Here is an 18,676-nt window from a genome sequence, read left to right as displayed (position 1 = left end):
CTCCTCTTGAATTCTCTTATAATGATCTTCTCTACTAAATGCTAGAGGTTAAGATCATTATGTGGAATTTCAAGTTGAGTAAAAAGAAGAGTTTTGAATTTCTAATGGTGGGGGTACCTTTTCTAATTTTCTAAGACTAGTCAATAGGAAAGTCCTATGGCTAGACCTAGGCTATTAAAGAAGTTTCTAGACCTCAACCAAAAGTGATGTCAACAGTACCAATGGGTAAAGAATTATCTATAGAGCAAAAGAAAATCATATTATTTTCATTAATAAATATGAGCGGGTGGATATCTGGGGAGAAGCAAATTAGAGAGTGAGTAGTTTTTTTGAGAGAATAAAATAAGGCTACTGCATTTTGGTGAGGTAGACATAGTGACAGAAATGCAACTTTGGGCGATAAAATTATTAAAAGGTGTGAACGATTTAGATATCTCAGATCTATTTTTCAAGACGATGGTGATATAGATGGGGATGTTAATAATAGAATTTAAGTTGGTTGGTTGTAGTGGATAAATGCTTCGAGCCTTTTGTGTGATAGAGAAGTACCACTTAGACATAAAGGAAAATTTTATAAGACGGTGGTGAAACTTGCAATGCTCTATGACGCTGAATGTTGGCCTTTAAAGGAGAAGCATAATACTCAACGAAAGAAACCGCAATGAGTTGAAACGTTATGCGACAACCGTAAACTGTCTCCCACTGCTGTGAGGTTGTCGTGACGTAACGGAGCTGGTAGTCCGCTGTAACACAATACAACTCTGTTGGTCCCCGCATTCCTAGAACTCATGTTGTTATACCTGCCATAAAAAAAGCCAAATGTCAGATCAACAAATAAAAAAAAAACACAAGTAAATGCATACGAATATAAACCTATAGTCTAATAAATAAATAAAACTTGGTTGATCGGCAGCCACAGATAGCATCTACGATAGACTCCCTCAAAGTAGTCATCTCGGCCAAACCTTCACTATTATGAATTTCAAATTCATTAGTCTATCTCATCATCAGGTAATGAATGCCCCACCACAATTCCTGAACGTTCCTCGGAGACATTCAGTTCATCATTGTCAGTCATATTGAAGTCTGTATATGATTGTGAGGGATATCTTCAGATGAAGTTATGAAGTGTCATTGTGGCCACGACAATATGCACCTGCTTTTGAAAATGATGCGAGGACATATCATGTAGGGCGACCTATTTCTTTTTCCAAACACCAAATATTCTTTCAATTACCCCGCGTAAAGATGATTGACGTTTATTAAACATTTTCTTTCTACCACGGATGATGTCAATTGTTCTCTCAAAATCAAGAATATGATATTTTGTGTCCGGATAGAGCTTCAGGTATCCTCTCTGCATAGGATATCTGACATTAACCAAATAATATTTTCCTGTTACGGAAGACACTGTTAATGACAAATAATACATATTAAATAGTACGTTTACAAAGCAAAACAAACCTGAAGGCGGGCTAGCGACATAGGAGAAAATGCGACTATTATGTGCACTCTCTTTCCAGTCCGCCATCACAAAAGTGAGACACATATTGAAGTAGTATGCAACCATGACATTCTGAGTTGTTGAACCACTACGACCAATGTACGTTACTTTCTCGTGGCGGGGTAGTCGGGCATCAACGTGAGTATCGTCGATTGCACCTATGCAGTTCTGTTTTACACCGTTAGAAACTAATTATCTTCTGAAAGTAATGTGTTGAAACCAATAGTTATCTTGAAGTAATGCATGTATCGGGGATCGTTGACAATTTGTTCTGGAGTGATAGCAAATGATGGATCCTCTGACTTAATGATTTGAGTTGTTAAGCTAACAAGTGCCTTTACGGCTTTGGAGAAGTAACGACTAATTGTTTTTTATGAATGTTGAAATCTCTTTATAGCTCCTCTAGTTGATTCGTTCTGTCACAGAATATACATTGTTATAACCAGCACCTTCCTACTCGTCGATCTAGAAGAACCCTGGAGGCCGTGCTTCATATATAACTATTGCAGAAGATCCATAAAAATAAGTGCAGTCATTCTGAAAATGTTTCTAAACCTTATTGGATGTCCAGAAAACATCTCACCCACAAATTTATCCCCAACATAGCTGGATTTCATGTGGGGAATGCAAACGCTGTTGGATCAGTAGTACTCTAACAACAATATTGCAATGACTGCAACCCATGCCATTCTTTTACGACGTTCCTGCTACAGATCCATTCTAGTATAAAAATGTAAATGTTAATGAAATTGTGAAGACATAATGGGGCAAAATAAGAAATAAAAACATCACTGCCTACCAATTAAACATCAAATAAAAATTGTAGAAAGATCAACTTATAATAAAGCTTGAACCATTCACAGGTACATTAAAAAAAATGTCTACAAAGAACAACATATTAAAATGAAACATGTAGAAGTTCATAACACTACAAAAGCTACAAAAAACAACCCATAAAAAAAACTCGTTCATCGACCAAAACACGCAAATATTCGAGACGTAAATCTAGCTGCAACGCCATGATTATTTGCCTACGGGTAGGATCCTCAAGTTTTTTCGCACACCGTGCATGAAATTGCCTATCAACCAGTACTTTAAGGAAGAGAACCCAAAAGTTCGATACAATCTAATATGGTGTTGTTAAAGAGTGGAGCAGGTGGTGGAGCTTTAAAATCATCAATGAGTCGATCGAAGAAGGTTTTCACAAAATGGTCCTTCTCTTTCTTTCTCTTAGCAATTTTGGGTCTCTTTGACAATGTACTGGACTCCCCCATATCCCTCTGGTTTATACTACACACATCTTCATCAGCTGTGAACGACTCAGGTGGAAATTCATCTGGTACGCCTGCAAAACCCATCTCACTATGGTTGAATGCATGCTTTCCCGTTGCGACAACCCATTTAAATATTATGTCCAGTTTTTCTTCAAAGTCCAGCTCAATTCCACACTGCTTATATTTCTTCGCTGACGTCATTGCTTGTAACATTGTATTTAGAGAGATTAGTTTCTAAACCAAAACAATATGAGAAGTAAAAAATTGAGAGATTAGTTAGAAAATTACCTCTAATTTCTCAACCCACCAATCATCTGGAGCATCAATTGTTCGTTTAATGGTATCTCAACCCAACCCGGTAGATCCATGTTTCAGCTCCTTTCAAATTTTTCATTCCTTCTTCAATTGGTTCCTTGTTTTTGAATTTTAGTTTGTCGTAATCCTTGTCAGTCAATTCTTTGAATCTCTTAACAATATTTTGCCAACATTCTTTGTTAAAATGCGTGGTCGGTCTATTTCTCAGTTCTATTTTTTTAATACATAAATTACAAAAAATATTTGTTAATTCTTTATCCCACATAGCTGACGGACCCCCTTCAGGCTCCTTAGACATGTTGGAACTATAAGGAACAAAGGAAAATAAGTACTTGCTTCATATTTTCATGTTAGGAAAAAAAAAACCTTATCAATGGTGAAAAATGTATGGTTTGAGCCCAACTTCATCCACATTACTTCCACAACAATCATAAATTAACATCCACAACCATCATCAATTTCTTTAGAAATTTCATATATGGCCATTTAGAAATCTCATGTACTAACTTATCAAACATCGCTGCTTTGATATTTTTACTAGCCGCACCTTCTAGTGCACGAAGTATGAGTGGTATGCATGTCATTATGCATGTTTAGGTGTAAGATTTGTAAATACATGAGACTTATGTGATATGTACGTAAATGCCCCCTAAAACAAAAATGATCAACCATCCCAGTAGAGAAACTTCACAAGAAAAACTTTTGCACTCTATAGGAAAGAAACATGGCCTTAACAGGAAATAAAATTTTCAAACATAACCAAACATAGCAACAAAGCTATGTTTTAGTAGATAGTACCAAAAATTTCACTATAATTTGAGTGGTATGCGTGTGAATATGAATGTTTAGGTGTTAGATTTGTTAGTACATAAGAACTTTGCAGTATGTATGCAACCAATTGTCCCATAAATGAAAACTGACTCACCATCCAAGCAAGAGCTGACTCACCATTCACCATCCAAGCAAGAGATCTCAAAAAGAAGGGCCTGCGTTGAGCAAGGTCATTTTCTTCCTCAACACAAAACTCAAACTAATCTATATGTCTCTAAAAAAAGTTTTGAAGTCAGCTATTCGTTTAATCTAATTGTGATAAGTGAATGGATAAGTTCCAGTTCAATCCATCATTCACCATTGGAAGCATATGATATATATGTTCGTAATAGGATAACCAATCCTCTAGCACCAAATATAATAAGAAGAAGTTACAGGTGTTGAATAACAGGGGCTGTTGGTAACCAAATCAATGTGTTGAATAACATAAAAGGCCATCCAGAAGAATCCATTGATTCAAATGACTCATCCATCTACCTCATCAGAGGTAGCACAAAACCCATAAAAAATCAATTCCTTTACTGGACATAGGGGACGCTTGTATCAGTAGAAAGCAATTATAATTTCTCATGAATCTTATGGCTTCCACCAACTGGCTATTCAGATGGAGCACAAAATCCATGAAAAATCAATTTCATTTACTGGAGATAGGAAAAAAAAAAAATAAATCATAGATCTGTGACAAAATATACCGCTGCCTTCTTCATACATATGTAGAACTCTCGAATTACTTTTGATCTAGAAACAAACCTCTCATAAAACTTTCAAGAAAATGCGAGGAGGGGGCGACAAGAAACAATACATTTCAATCCACCACCCAACGAACGAGAAATGGGAGAGGGGAGGGGTGCACGATATCGAGAGCAGAGAACAGGGAAGTTGATCAAAGAGCTAGGGCAACAACAGAGGAGACGAGATCAAGGGGTTGAGGGGTCATAAGCTAAGCCTAAACATGGAACACGGGGCATTGGGTGCGGCGAATGATCGAGCAGATAATAACACAAACCTTAATGCGCTTTACCCGACCGCCGGCCCCAACGCGTTAAACAAACGCCACCATGGCGTTACGAAAACGCTGGACGCAGTAATAAGCTGCGCCAAACAGACCCTTAATTTTATGACTATTTAATTCTAAATGTATTAGTAGTGATGTCATTGTGATGATGCTACCAGAACCAGCAGATAGTTTTTTTGGATTCGATGAAGCTTTAGCATGGAGAGTATTGGTGATGTAATTGTATAAGAATTCAAAAGAGATTTTTTGGTGCTTTTCATGAGGTAGTTGGGAATTATTTTGTGGCGGATAGATTTTTTTTTAGTTAAAAGGTCTTATTATCACTTCATTAGTGATTATTTATTCAACTTCTAATGATGCGAATTGATGGTAACAAATACAACTTGACCATTTTTGGAAAAAAAGTTTTAGTACAACTTGATGAAGCATTCGAAGTTCGAGTGCACCATGGTACAAAAATATATCATTCAGATTGAATGTTGAACTGATAGGCATGATTTTACCCGAATTTTTTTATAATTTTCTGTCTTCTGGATGCTTTAGCATTTTTGATTTTATATTTATTGCTTGTAAGTCGTTTAAGGTGAAGCTGCAATAAGCACAATTACCTTCATGGGACAATATTGAGCTGATGGGCATGACAAGAGGCACAACAATGCAAATTCATTACAACTTAATCTTTCTAATTATTTTGTGTATTTTGGAGGCATAATCATATATTATTTTATATATGTTGCTTGAAGGGGTTCAAGGTGAATGCTCAATAAAGCATAATCACTTTCATTAATTCTCTTTGTTGTTCATGAATAACAGTACTAGATTTTGAAAGGTCATTATCTATGACAATTTATTTTTTTGTAGCAGCACATAATTTATGCAGATGCTCACTGAGCGATACAACAAAGTAGAAAATGATGTAGGTATTATTCTGAAAATAATTTTATAAAATGTCTAGGGAATTGTCCAAGAGTCTTTGAATGGTGGTAAAGATGACATTCATGGTAAATACTTTATAGATTCCGAAAGACTTTTGAACCCTAACTTGTAAATTTGATACTCTGTTTCCATCAGAAGAGAGATAAATAATGATGAACTGAATACTTTTTAAAAATAATATGCTAAATGGTGTAATTAATATGTTCAATACTTCATCTTTCTGCTTAATCTTGATTGTAATTCATGAACTAGATAAAACTAAACTAAATCGTTAATTGCAATGTCTGAAAAAGTGATGTCCATTTGGATTCCAAGTTTCATTAAAATTTAACGTTTGTTTCCCATTTCTTTTCCGATACAATATCAACACGTCGGTTTGGTTAAGTTCAATTTTATTTTTTTGCTTTTAAAAATATTTAAAATACTAAAAATTATTTTGAGTATTTTTAAAAATGATTTTTTTTTGCTGAAAAAATAATATAGTACAAAATGAATGCAATAGAGAAGAAATGTATTGTATCTGAAACACTTTAGAATTATTTGGTTTACTGTAAAATAAACTTAGAACTCTATTATTATTATTATTATTATTATTATTATTATTATTATTATTATTATTATTATTATTATTATTATTATTATTATTATTATTATTATTATTATTATTATTATTATTATTATTATTATTATTATTATTATTATTTTGAATTTAATTGAAAATAATGTAATTCAGAATATATAAGGTATTATTGATAGGTCACGACAACGACAACCGACAATTGATGACGTTGATTGGCGGCGACATTGGATTTGCAATTCTTCCTACCAAATAAATAATTTTCTAAAATTCCTACAAAAAAAATTACAGTAAACCACAAATTCTCCTAACCAAACAACCCCTAAGTATGGTCTAACTAGGGCTGTAAGTGAACTAATGCACTCGATGAACAACTCGAACTCGGCTTAGCTAAGGCTCGATCATGTTCGTTCAAATTAGAAAATAAACAAGCTTGAACAAATTTTAAAAGCTTGGAGCTTAACTGAGCTAAGCATGAACATAGTCGAACTTGTTTATTTATGTTCACGAATAAACTCATTTGTTGTTCAACAAGTAACTTGTTAAATACTTGATATTAAACTTAATGATATCTCATATATTTGTGATATATTATTTAAATAAAATTTAATTATAGATTTAATAGTAATATATTATTATATTAATAGTATTTTTTGATTAATTATTAATTATATATTTATTTTATTAATATATAATTATTAATTATATCTTTATTTTATTAAAGTTTTGGTCTTAGATGTGAAAATACACGAGTCTTATGCGGTTTGTATGAAATGCCCATTAAAACTAACTTTAAACCTCTGTAAACCTCATTTTCGCTCTGGTCTCTCACAGTTTTGCGTCTTCAGGTTTCGCCCAAAAATACGAAACCTTAAGTTGGTAGGCGTCCAAGCTTTAACGACAACGATGAGATCGCGGCGTGCAAGGATCCCTGAATCTAGATACTCATTTGAATTTTAGCTCTTTTAAATACTCATTCACTTGCCATAAACAAATCAAGTTCAAACATGAAAAATTTAAACAAGTCAAGCTTGAACAAATATATGAAAGCTCAACATAAGTTCAAGAAAAACATAGATAACTTATAATTATACCAAGCCAAGTCTGAATCATGATGTACTCGGCGATAACACATCAAACATGCTTATCATGATTCAGACTTGGCTATAACACATCAAACATGTTTTATTTCAAAATAAAATATAAATAAAATAAAATAAAATAAAAATTAAAAGTGTTCCTGAACGGCCCCTTCTGAATTCTGCTGCTATCTTGTAATATTGCTTGGTTGATTTTGTTGATATATATATATTTCTTAAAATTCTATGTTCCTTTCATCGATACTGAACGCATATGCGGATATACAGCCCCTAAAAGGCCAAAATTTTGTCATAATTTTCATGGTTTCAGATTGACGGGAGTGACAGGAAGAAAAAGAGAAAATCCGGTGGGTTTCAGGTTGGGAAGAGAAAGCTGAAGACCAGATTGTCGGCCTTGGCGAAGGCTAAAGCAGCACAGGCTATGGAGGTTGACAAATAATCCATTTTGTGAATTAAAATAAGCTTTTTTTTTTTTTTTCCAGTTCCTCCTCTGTACTGTTAAACCCTAAAGTATTTGTATCTTGGCAGTTCTTTTTCCGCATTTTTGGTGTAAATTTGTCCTTTTTTTCACTTGAAAAAGAGGATACCGACTAATGGCGATAAGAGGAAAAAAGAAGGCAATTTCAAAACATTTTTTTTGTTGGATTTCTCTGTTTTTATTTATCTATTTCACTAAAAAAAAGAGGCAATTTCAATAGTGTATTTATTTTTTTTATTTTCATAATAGGTTTTTAAAAATTGGTAAATTCTATTTAAGAGTTTATTTGAAAAGTTTATAGACACTTATAGCGAATATATCCAAACACTATTGGATAGTTCGTGTCAAGTTATTTGATATAAATTATTTTATGGGCAATGTAGCGTCTTAATGATATCAAAACTGATTGATTTTTTTATTTCATTAGATTACTCTCGAGAAAATGTTCGATTTGATTATAAACATATCAAATTTGAAGATGATTTGATATTTTAATTAATAATTTTCAGTTTCTTATTAAAGTGTTTAATATGAGTTCATTTGAATTTAGATTGAATCACTTGCTGTGTCATTGGGTGTGCATCACAGTTTGGCTATAATTTTAGCTCAAATGATCTCGCATTTGATGTTGAAAATTTGTTCATCCAACATGCATTCAAACATGTGCCTAATCAAGCGCATATCAACTTTTTAAATGATGAAATTTGGCAGAGAGAAGTCCCAAACGAAGCACAGAATGATTATCATGCTTTAGGCAAATTTTATGAGGCTCAATTTGATGTCAGGAATGTGTCCAACGAGTTCAGAAAAATCTTTAGATATTTAATTCATTAAATATGCTGATTTTTCTTATAAACGTTTTCTTCTGGAAAATACATGCTTTGATCTAATTTAAATAACAAATAACAGCAATGATTTCATCTTTTTGTTATTTGTTCATGCTCAAGGTTGGTGATGAGAGTTTTGAAGCCAACTGTTTTGATGTGCCTTGATAAAAAATATTCTACCCCTTATGCTGAACCTAAATTATTTCATATGGTGTGTTTTAACGAAGAAAATATTATGTCTGGATGCTGAAAAATATGTCATATCATCATACATGTGAATTTGTGCTGAAGAGGTTGGGTGTTCAGACGCGCGGTGCTTGAACATAATATAGATATATTTTTTTTATTTTAAAAGCTTGAGAGCTATTCTAAGGTGTTCTTGATTGGCCTCTAAGTCTACATTTGATCCACACATCAAAGTAGTAAGGTCATTGCCAGGGTTAACAACTCATCCTATATAACTAATTAGGGCTATTGTGATTGATCCATTATCTTTCATAGACAAGGAACAACAAACATCTCTCTCTATTTTTATCTTGGTATGGTCTCAATGCATGGAAAAATAGTTGCTAGATCATGAATTTTCTTTCTAGTGATTTAACCTAATTGGAGGTGCAAAAACTATTATAAGCTCTAAGGATCTTCGTTGTTAGCTTAAATAAGCTTTAGGAAGAGAATGAGAACATGTGGTTTGACAGTTTAATCACCTGCAAACCAAGCTTAAATTACTATTAATCAATTTAACCAATCATTTTGGTGGCCTAGAGTTGTTTGTGTGGATAGTTAGAATTATTTGGGTGTTTAATCCCTTTAGGACGTAGAGTACTTGTTGGTTCACACAAAACGGAAGAGTCCTGTGAAAGGAGAGGATGAATGTGTTCTCTAGGTCTCAAATGAATTTTTGCTTGTTGATCTTCCCTTGGTAGGTCAAAGAAGATAATCAAAGATCTTACCAGCAAGAGACATGAAAGAGGAGAGAAGATCTACCCCAAGCGTGTTGTATCACAATGATGTAAGTCCTGATAATTATACTAGAAATTTGATCCACTTGATAAATTGATTAAGTCCTTAAAATTAGATATTCTTACACATTAAGGGTTCTCACGCAAGCATATATATCGTTTCAATAATATTGGGCTGAAATGAGTCCAGAATGTCGATCTCATAAGGAAGTGAGATAGTTAATTCCAAAGGTGAAGTTCTAGTTTACTGCTTTCAGGTCATAGTTTGGAAGTTCAATAAAGAGTGGTTTTCTAACAGCTAATCCTAGATTACAATGCTAAGTTCAAATTGATCTTATTTAGATTTAATTGGTTTGGTGAAATTCTTGTGAGTGCATAAGAGGAAATGTAGGATAAGATACTAAGAATCTAATGTGGCAAGTGACAGTAGGAGCATGAATCTAAGTTACCCTCTTCTGAGTGTGTAACAAAGTTTGGTTTAGCTTAGTAAGTGTTTCTTCCTGTCACCCTAGAAACTCCCAAGTTAAATCCCCTTAAAACTTATTTCCTTAACTTTTTGCATTGTCCTATGGACTACTTTTTCTTCACCCATAAGTTTAATTCAGTTCTTCCTAGTTGATAAAGTATAGTCCTTCCGAATCTTTATGAGTTTGCAATAAGTTTTAACATACAAATTGATCAGATTGATAAGTAAATTAAGCATGAAGTAGAAACCATCACATTGAAATTACAATATCAATTCTATGGTAATCATCATCCTATAATTTCTACCTAATTATCATAAGAGAAAAGTGCAAGAATTCTACTCAAAAAGCATGTTTAAAACATCATAAAACTTCATTAAATTAAAACAATCCACTAAATGTGTTTACAACAAATACAAGACAATAAAGAACACAATACTTAGTTTTTTCTTCTAAAAAAGAGATGAAAATCCCTCCAACAAAGTCTCATACTGTTCCTTGCAATGCTGATACAATTCCCTCACAGGATTCACTCAATTCTCCTCTCCAATCTCTCTAGAAAAAGGTAAAAATCTACAGTTCTTACTCCTATCTATGACCCCTTGGCCTTCGTAGAGAATTCCATGACTTATAAAATACCAAAAAGTCCCTCCTCCAAGCGTCAAAATCCATTAAATAACTCCCAAAGTTGCGATTTAGCAACTACAAAAAACAACCATGCTAGATGCAAAGAACTTGGCTCCTAGGTGTCGCATTCTTAGTTGGATATGTAGATTTCTTGGGCCTTGGCGCTCAGAAGCTTGCGTCAAGGCGCTTGAATGGAGCGCCTTGACACCCGAAATCCGGCGCCTAGGCGCCAGTTATGTGAAATCCAAGTTTACTCCATTCAGCTCCTTTTTGCTCTTTTTCAATTCTGTTTTGCTCCAAGTGTTCTACACATTATACCGGCAAGATAAATATGAAAATATCATCCTTTAAAGTGCAAAATTTTTCAAGATTATGTGATGAATGTAAAGGAAATTAAGCATGCTAAAAGATATACAAGAGAGACTGATAGGTCGATTGTTCTCTCCGTCTATGTCTTACTTCCTTGGATACCTAATGACGGAAAAAGAATATAAACTTATGAGTTGTATGGTACAAACTCTTTTAATGGTGTCTTGTTGAAAAGATCGCGATATGGATGCCAGACAACTCATAAATGGTGATAAAACCTATATCAATCCTTTTAATGTTGATTCATACTTTGATTACATGTCCATTCCAATGATTTCTAGTCGGGGCGAACTCAGTAGGCAAGTTCAACGAGCATATCAGATCTTGGGAAGGTGGTGGCTAATGTTTCAATCCTTCACATCAGTTTGACGAGCGATTTTAATTGATTTGGAAGGATACATAATGAGCCTGATGATGACTTCAAATTGTACACTCCCAAAAAAGCCCATAAAGGGCAACCAATTATTAGTATACATTGGGGGAGATACTAAGAGTGTTAAATCTAATTATTTTCAAAAATACTACATTTTCCATCCATGTGAGAAGACTAATAAATTATTTATCAAGTATAATTCAACTCAACAATGCATCAGGAAGCTCATTTACAATAATACTGTCCAATTTCTATGTATTTACACTTCTAACACCTTAACCTTACTTTTTGCATTTATATCTCCAAAATCTTTCACATCACATCTAAAATATTATTATTTTAATTTTTTAAAAAATAAAATACACATTTTATTTATAGCTAAACCGACACTGGTATGTATGTAAATCAAACCAACAACAATAGCAAAATGTCAGCTAATATTTGATTATTCGGGGTCGTTTTTGCCAAACTGCCTTATACCACCTCGTTCTGTCGCCCGGTTCCCATTTTATACACTGTTTGGTCTTCCTGCTCCTTTAGGCCAAAACCATGGAGGAAGGCGATTCACCAAAGCACACCAAGCTTTACCGATCCTCCTCTACTACCCGGGAGGTCCCTGCGTCATTGTTGGAAGGTGCGACGGCGACTTCATCATCCGGCGGTAGTGCTGTTTTCATCCCGGAGTTGGACATTGGCTCCACCGGTCCCGAGGACCTCACTTCTTCATCGGGTGGCAATGATCCAGGTTTGGATTCTTCCATTGCGGTCGCTAGAGAAATGGAATATGCCATCTACGAGATCAGTAACCCAAGTTCGTCGGCCAACGGCGATGAGACGGGATCGAAATCCATTGAACCTTTTGCTGACTTCACGCCTCCCACTTCTTCTTTGGTCGATGACGAGCTGCTTTATATGAATTCGGATTCCGTTGTTTCTGATGACGGAAATTGTTCTCTCAACGAGCCAGACTTAGGGTTGGAAGACGCAGTTTTAACGCCAGAGCCGGAGTCATCCGCCGGAGTCACTGTAATGTCCTCGAGCCTATCGCCGTCTCAGTCATCGTCCTGTCTCCAGCCGTCGGACTTCCATGTCTCTTATGATGGCCGGAACCATTCTTCGGGAGTCAGTGATCATTCCGCTTATTCTCCTCCCTCCGAGTTGACTCTGGATGAGTCGGGTATGGAATCCTTTATTTCTGTGGCTCCACCTACTGCAACGCCGGCTTCCCACCGCAGCCGTCGTCCATTCGATCAGATTTTTTCCATAGTCAGCAAGGGATCGCGCAGTTCTACTATTGGATCTCTGAGAAGAACTTTGACACAGCCCCTGATGCCCGACGTACCCACGAAGCTCGCGCGTCTGCTTGACTTAGCAATCAGCGGTGATAGTGCATCCCTGGAGGATCTTAAGGGCGTTGTTTCAAAGGAAGGGGGCAACTCGAGATCAGTGGTGGACGCGCTTCTTGCGACGATGGGCGGAGTTGACGGTTTCGATGAGAGCAGAGGAAGAAATTCTGGTGATCCTCCTAGCATAATGCTCAATTCCCATGCAGCCATCATCGCTGCCAAACTCATTCCCTGGCTTCCTTATGAAGGGGATTCGAGGACCTCTGAATCTCCGAGATCTAGAATGGTTAGGGGGTTGCTTGCCATCTTGGAAGCATGCACTCGAAACCGTGCAATGTGCTCCAGCTGTGGCTTGCTCTCAGCTCTCCTAGAGTCTGTAGAGCGGGTTTTTGAGTTCGATAATTTTTTTTGGGGCGGTGCTTCATTGTGCCAATGCATTCAGTTAATTGCAGGGCATTCTGCGACTGTTGCTGATCTGAATCAATGGCTTGGTTTAGTTAAGAAAACTCTTAACACTGAGTGGGCAGCTCGGTTGATGCTTACATTAGAGAATGCCATGCTTAGTGAAGAAATGAGAGGTCCGGCATTTTCCTTTGAATTTGATGGTGAGAGCTCTGGTTTGCTTGGCCCTGGGGAGAGCCGGTGGCCTTTTTCGAATGGATTTGCATTTGCTACTTGGATTTATATTGAGTCTTTTGCTGATACCCTGAACACTGCAGCAGCTGCAGCTGCCATTGCTGCTGCCGCTGCTGCAAAGTGTGGCAAGTCTTCTGCCATGTCTGCAGCAGCTGCTGCAACTGCAATTGCTGGGGAAGGGACAACCCATATGCCTAGACTATTTAGTTTCATATCATCAGACAACCTTGGTTTTGAGGCTTACTTCCACGGCCAATTCTTGGTGGTGGAGAGTGGTGGCGGAAAGGGAAATAAGGTTTCTTTACATTTTACTCATGCTTTTAGGCCCAAATGCTGGTATTTTATTGGCTTGGAGCACACTAGCAAACAGGGCTTGATGGGTAAAGCAGAAAGTGAGCTGAAATTGTATGTGGATGGACACTTGTATGAGAGCCGTCCATTTGAACTCACAAGAATATCAAAACCTCTTGCTTTTTCATGCATTGGGACAAATCCACCTCCCACAATGGCTGGTTTGCAGCAAAGGAGGCGGCAATGCCCCTTATTTGCGGAGGTTGGCCCAGTTTACATATTCAAAGAACCAATTGGTCCGGAGATAATGATTCGATTGGCATCTAGGGGAGGAAATGCACTTCCTTGTTTTGGGAATGGCGTAGGATCACATTGGATTGGAATGAATGAGTATACAAGGAATCTGGCTGAAGAGAGTTTGACACTTGATGCTGAAATGGAAGGAAGCTTGCACCTTCTTTACCATCCTAGTTTACTCAGTGGCCGGTTCTGCCCAGATGCTTCACCTATTGGCGCAGCTGGTTGGTTTATCTAGGATTACTTTTATTAGTTAAACTTTTTAAATTGGTCAATCACTAATGTGAAAAAAACATTGTCACCTCATGTTCTTTATAACTTTCCAAGCTTTAGAAATTTTTTTGACAAAACCGAGTATGAATCCATTAAAGCATCAATAATAAACCTTTTTAAAACTATGAAAGGCAAACTAAAAGAGTTCCCATTGGTTTAATTATAGAGCTCAAGTTCACTTTAAAAAAGAATGTATATGGTTCTTGAAGAAGGATGTGCTTGATGTGCAAGGGCTTGAAGGAGAGGGTTGCAAGTGAGATCCTTAGGATTGTCGGAGTATCGCAAGAAATTTTTTATAGAGTAGAATTAGAGACATGTCGCTAAAGTAGATGGAAAGAAGTATTTTCTTACTTACTTTTAAAGTAATTTCAAATTCAGTTCACTTTCGCTACTATTTTATATAAGTATCCCCATGTGAATTATCTTAGGGCTAGTTTTTCCTTGGTTTTCATATTGAAAGGTGGAAATGTCAAACCGTAGACCCGCATAATAGGGTATTTGAAATCATTGGTATACTATGGATCTTAAGGTAAAGTATAAGAATGATTTTTGAGGCAATCTCAATTATTTGGAGGCTACTTGAATTAAGCTCATTTTCACACTATAGCGACATTCCATACTTTCTCTCGTGGCATCCCCCTCTTGCTTGTGCTTGCATCTCACGATGAGCTCTTTCACATGCAATCTTTAGTGTATCTCTCCCCTTCACATAGCTCACTTCGCAACAATTTGTGCACGTCATGCGTTTGATCTCTCATTGTGTTTTCATGAGCTCCCTGCTATTACCATGCTGTTGCCTTTTTCACTAGTTTTCTTTGGGTTTGCCCTCTTAGCGATAGCTTCTTATTTCGATCACCAACTCTTCTTAGATTCTGCATTTTGGATTTGCGTTGCTGATGACACTCAACTTTTTCACTTGCTGATTGTTTCTCACTTCTTTGAGCATCACTTGCATCTCGATCAATAGGGCTTGCTTTTCCTTTTAATTAATCTACCTGCTCAACTCACACACCAACTATCTCTAGCATTGGTCACTCCCAATCATATGCACATGTTCTCGTAGATTTCATTTTCTCTGAGGCTCCTCTTGCTGGTTGTGCTTCGAATTTTGTTTCTATTGCTGCTCGTGCTTCTGGATTTTTATATTGAATTTATTGTAGTTGAAGAGGTCTAGTTTTTAGCGGTCTTCATTTAATCATTTTCTCTTATGCATTCTGCAAGATTTTGTGCCACCTTAACATTAACAACCCTTTTCAAGGCAAATTTGCGCTTGTCTCCACCAAAAATGAGATTTTAGATCTTTTTCTATTGTGGGTAAATTTTCTTTTGGTCTCCCCAATCTAAAGATCATTCATAAATTTATGTTAGACTCAGCTTTGGTTGGAGACTTATCAGTTGTGCTAATTAATTATTTTATCATTATATGACTATCATTCGAAGCATATTACACCAAATTTTTTCACGATGATCTTATTATGCTAGTGGCTATTTGATATGAATGATGAAATAGTCTCCTCACTTTGACTTTTCTGAGGAACTACATATCACTCTTGTTTGGATTGCATTATTTCAAAGAATCCACCTATGCTTCTTTGGCTCTTTTTTTGATAAATTTTTGCAATTGGATGTTGCAACAGTTCATTTTACTCGATTGTCAGTGGTTAGCGTGCTGGTTTATTTATTTATTATTATTTTTTTATGGTTAGAGTGCTGCTTGACTTGGATGTTTTTATTCTCTGTGAAAATAAGGTGTGGATTGATTCATCTTTCTGTGATTATTATCAAAATGGTTGAATTTGAAGGCATTTCTTTGTGTTTCTTGTTCGTCATGATTTTTGGGTGCAAACTAATGTGAAGTTTCCAGGTGGATATGAAGATGGATGAGTTTCAGTGGCTGTCAAGATAGTCTGCTATTTTTTTTTGACCTTGTCTGTTAGTAGAACTAGGACTCTCACCGAGTTGTTTCTGATTCGACTAGCCTATGATTCTAATTCTTTTGCTGTTTATAGATCATGGGTTGCATCTTTCAGTGACTTATGATTTATTTTGAGAATTGTGCTATGCCTGCTTTTCTTCTCTTAATGCAGCATACTTCCTTAATCTGCTTTCTCCTGAAGCATTAGAATGTGTTTCCTGATTCATTATATTTCTACAGTTCCTGTTGAACCTCTTTATTGATCTGCAACAATCTTGTACGTGGTTTTGTCTGATTTAATTATAAGCTTGTACATTATTCTGATTGTATTTTCTTATTAATTAAAAGTAAGATTTTTAGAATTGATGGTTTCAAAGCCATAAATGATCAAGACTCTGTTAAGCACTCATGCACAGATTCAATTTTTGCAGTCATGACAAGCATGAAGTTCCGCTAAATCTCTAATTAACAGTTTTGTTCACATTTTGTAGGGTGCTTTTTGAACAAGTTTTGTATGTATTGATTGAGCAAACAAATGAATCAAAATCTTATTTATAGACAAGGTAATCTTAAAAAAAATCACCTGCTGTTATTACCTGCATTGTAGCATATAATTGAAATGGAGAATATTGTTTTTAATAGCCAAATCCCCTCTTTATGTATCTCCACAAATTATTCTATATTTCAATTTGTAGTGTGTAATTTTCATGTTGATAGAGGTGTGCATTAGTTTTTACTGAGGCTGAAAAATTGTTTTGAACCAACATATTTGGTTGTTTTGTTTCGGTTTATTAAAGGATAATATGCTTTTTGGTCTAAATATTAAGTATGATTTATTTGGATTATAGGATTAATGGTTCAGTTTTAATTAAAAACATGTTTTGACTAAAAACTAAAACCTTATCAATAAATAACAAAGTATTATTTACTCTTTAAGGTCTCATCATCACTGAGAAACTGATCTAGTATTGTAGAAAGAGTTGATCTTATCTGCTATAGAAGTTTATATTTAGGTTTATCTATTCACTTTTTTCTAAAAAATATCTTAGAGTGTCTTTCTTTATTCGGATTTAGTCTAAAGTCCTTCGTTTGAGTATATCTATAATTGAATACATGAAATGTAATTTTAGTAGCAGTAGATTCAGTGGTAGAGTTGTAACAATGGGTAATCAAATCATTAAAAGGAGTGAACATTTTAGATATCTCTTGCCTTTTGTTCAAAGTGATGGTAATATAGACGGGGATGCAACTAGTAGAATTCAAGCTGGATGGTTGAAATGGATAAATACATCGAGCCTATTGTGTGATAGAAAAGTACCGCATATACTTAAAGGAAAATTTTATAAGATGGGGTGAGACGTGCAGTGCTTTATGGCGCATAATGTTGGCCTATAAAGGAAAGCATAAAACTGAGTTAAAAGTGTTGCTGAGATGAGAATGCTCATGTGGATGAGTGGCTACACTTGTTGACAAAATGCAAAATGAATATATCCATGAAGGGTTGGTGTAGCTCCATTGACACACGAGATTAGAGAGGGCCGACTTGGATGGTTTGATCACATTAAATGTCGACGATGTGAGGATCCGGTTAGGAGAGTAACTGTTTTAGATTCGAATTATGTTAATAAAGATAGAGGCAGGACATGTTATATAAAAAATGATCTTAATTTAGTAGAATTAAATGACAATATGACTCTCAATAAGACACAATAGAGAAAAAAGTTTCATGTAGCCCACCCCACTTAGTCGGATAATGGCTTATTGCTGTTATTGTTTCTTTATTCAGATTTCAAAATTCTATTAAGGGGATGTTTGGTTGGAAGGATTTATAGTGCACTATAATTCTTTTATATAGAGTTTAGGAAATTAAGTGTTTGGTATGAAGAATTTCAAATACAATATAAAATTTGAATGTATTGGAAATTTACATTGTAGTTCATTTTGACTGAATTAGAATTGAACATATTTGGCTGAATTTTAGATTTACACCATTCATTAATGTAAAATGCTATTGGCTGTGCTCCTGTTGCCAGTCGTCTGTTATGCGGCCAACAGCTTTCGCTGCCAGCCTTTGTTGCGTACCACCCACCGTTGGTCGTCGCTCTCAATCACATCCCGATCGTCGTCCATCGCCCATTGCCTGTTGCTGCCAGCCTGACCGTCGCCCATTGCTCTCCTACCGCCGCCTGTCAGACCCCCACCCGCCTTTGTCCCCGGCCGCCACCCATTTCTGGCACCGGCTGCCGACCCACCCGCCGATATGGAC

The 18,676-nt window shown here is 35.8% G+C and overlaps 2 protein-coding genes across 4 annotated transcripts in view; both read left to right on the top strand.

The window, feature by feature from the left end:
• Nucleotides 1–8,225, top strand: part of LOC110033255 — a 17,431-nt gene extending 9,206 nt beyond the window's left edge. Inside the window, exon 3 of the mRNA XM_020737180.1 lies at nucleotides 7,863–8,225. Coding sequence (XP_020592839.1) covers nucleotides 7,863–7,991 — 129 coding nt within the window. The 3' untranslated portion in view covers nucleotides 7,992–8,225. The remainder of the gene's footprint in view (nucleotides 1–7,862) is intronic.
• Nucleotides 8,226–12,175: 3,950 nt separating this feature from the next.
• Nucleotides 12,176–18,676, top strand: part of LOC110033220 (BEACH domain-containing protein C1-like) — a 154,093-nt gene continuing 147,592 nt past the window's right edge. For all 3 annotated transcript variants that reach the window (XM_020737131.1, XM_020737130.1, XM_020737132.1), the window contains exon 1: nucleotides 12,176–14,446. In XM_020737131.1, the coding sequence (XP_020592790.1) occupies nucleotides 12,202–14,446 (2,245 nt within the window). In that variant the 5' untranslated portion in view covers nucleotides 12,176–12,201. The remainder of the gene's footprint in view (nucleotides 14,447–18,676) is intronic.

This window comes from Phalaenopsis equestris, unplaced genomic scaffold, assembly GCF_001263595.1.
Source record: "Phalaenopsis equestris unplaced genomic scaffold, ASM126359v1 Scaffold001116, whole genome shotgun sequence".
NCBI classification, from domain to species: Eukaryota; Viridiplantae; Streptophyta; class Magnoliopsida; order Asparagales; family Orchidaceae; genus Phalaenopsis; species Phalaenopsis equestris.
Note: the sequence above shows the minus strand (reverse complement) of the source record. Positions and strands in the feature narration are given on the sequence as shown.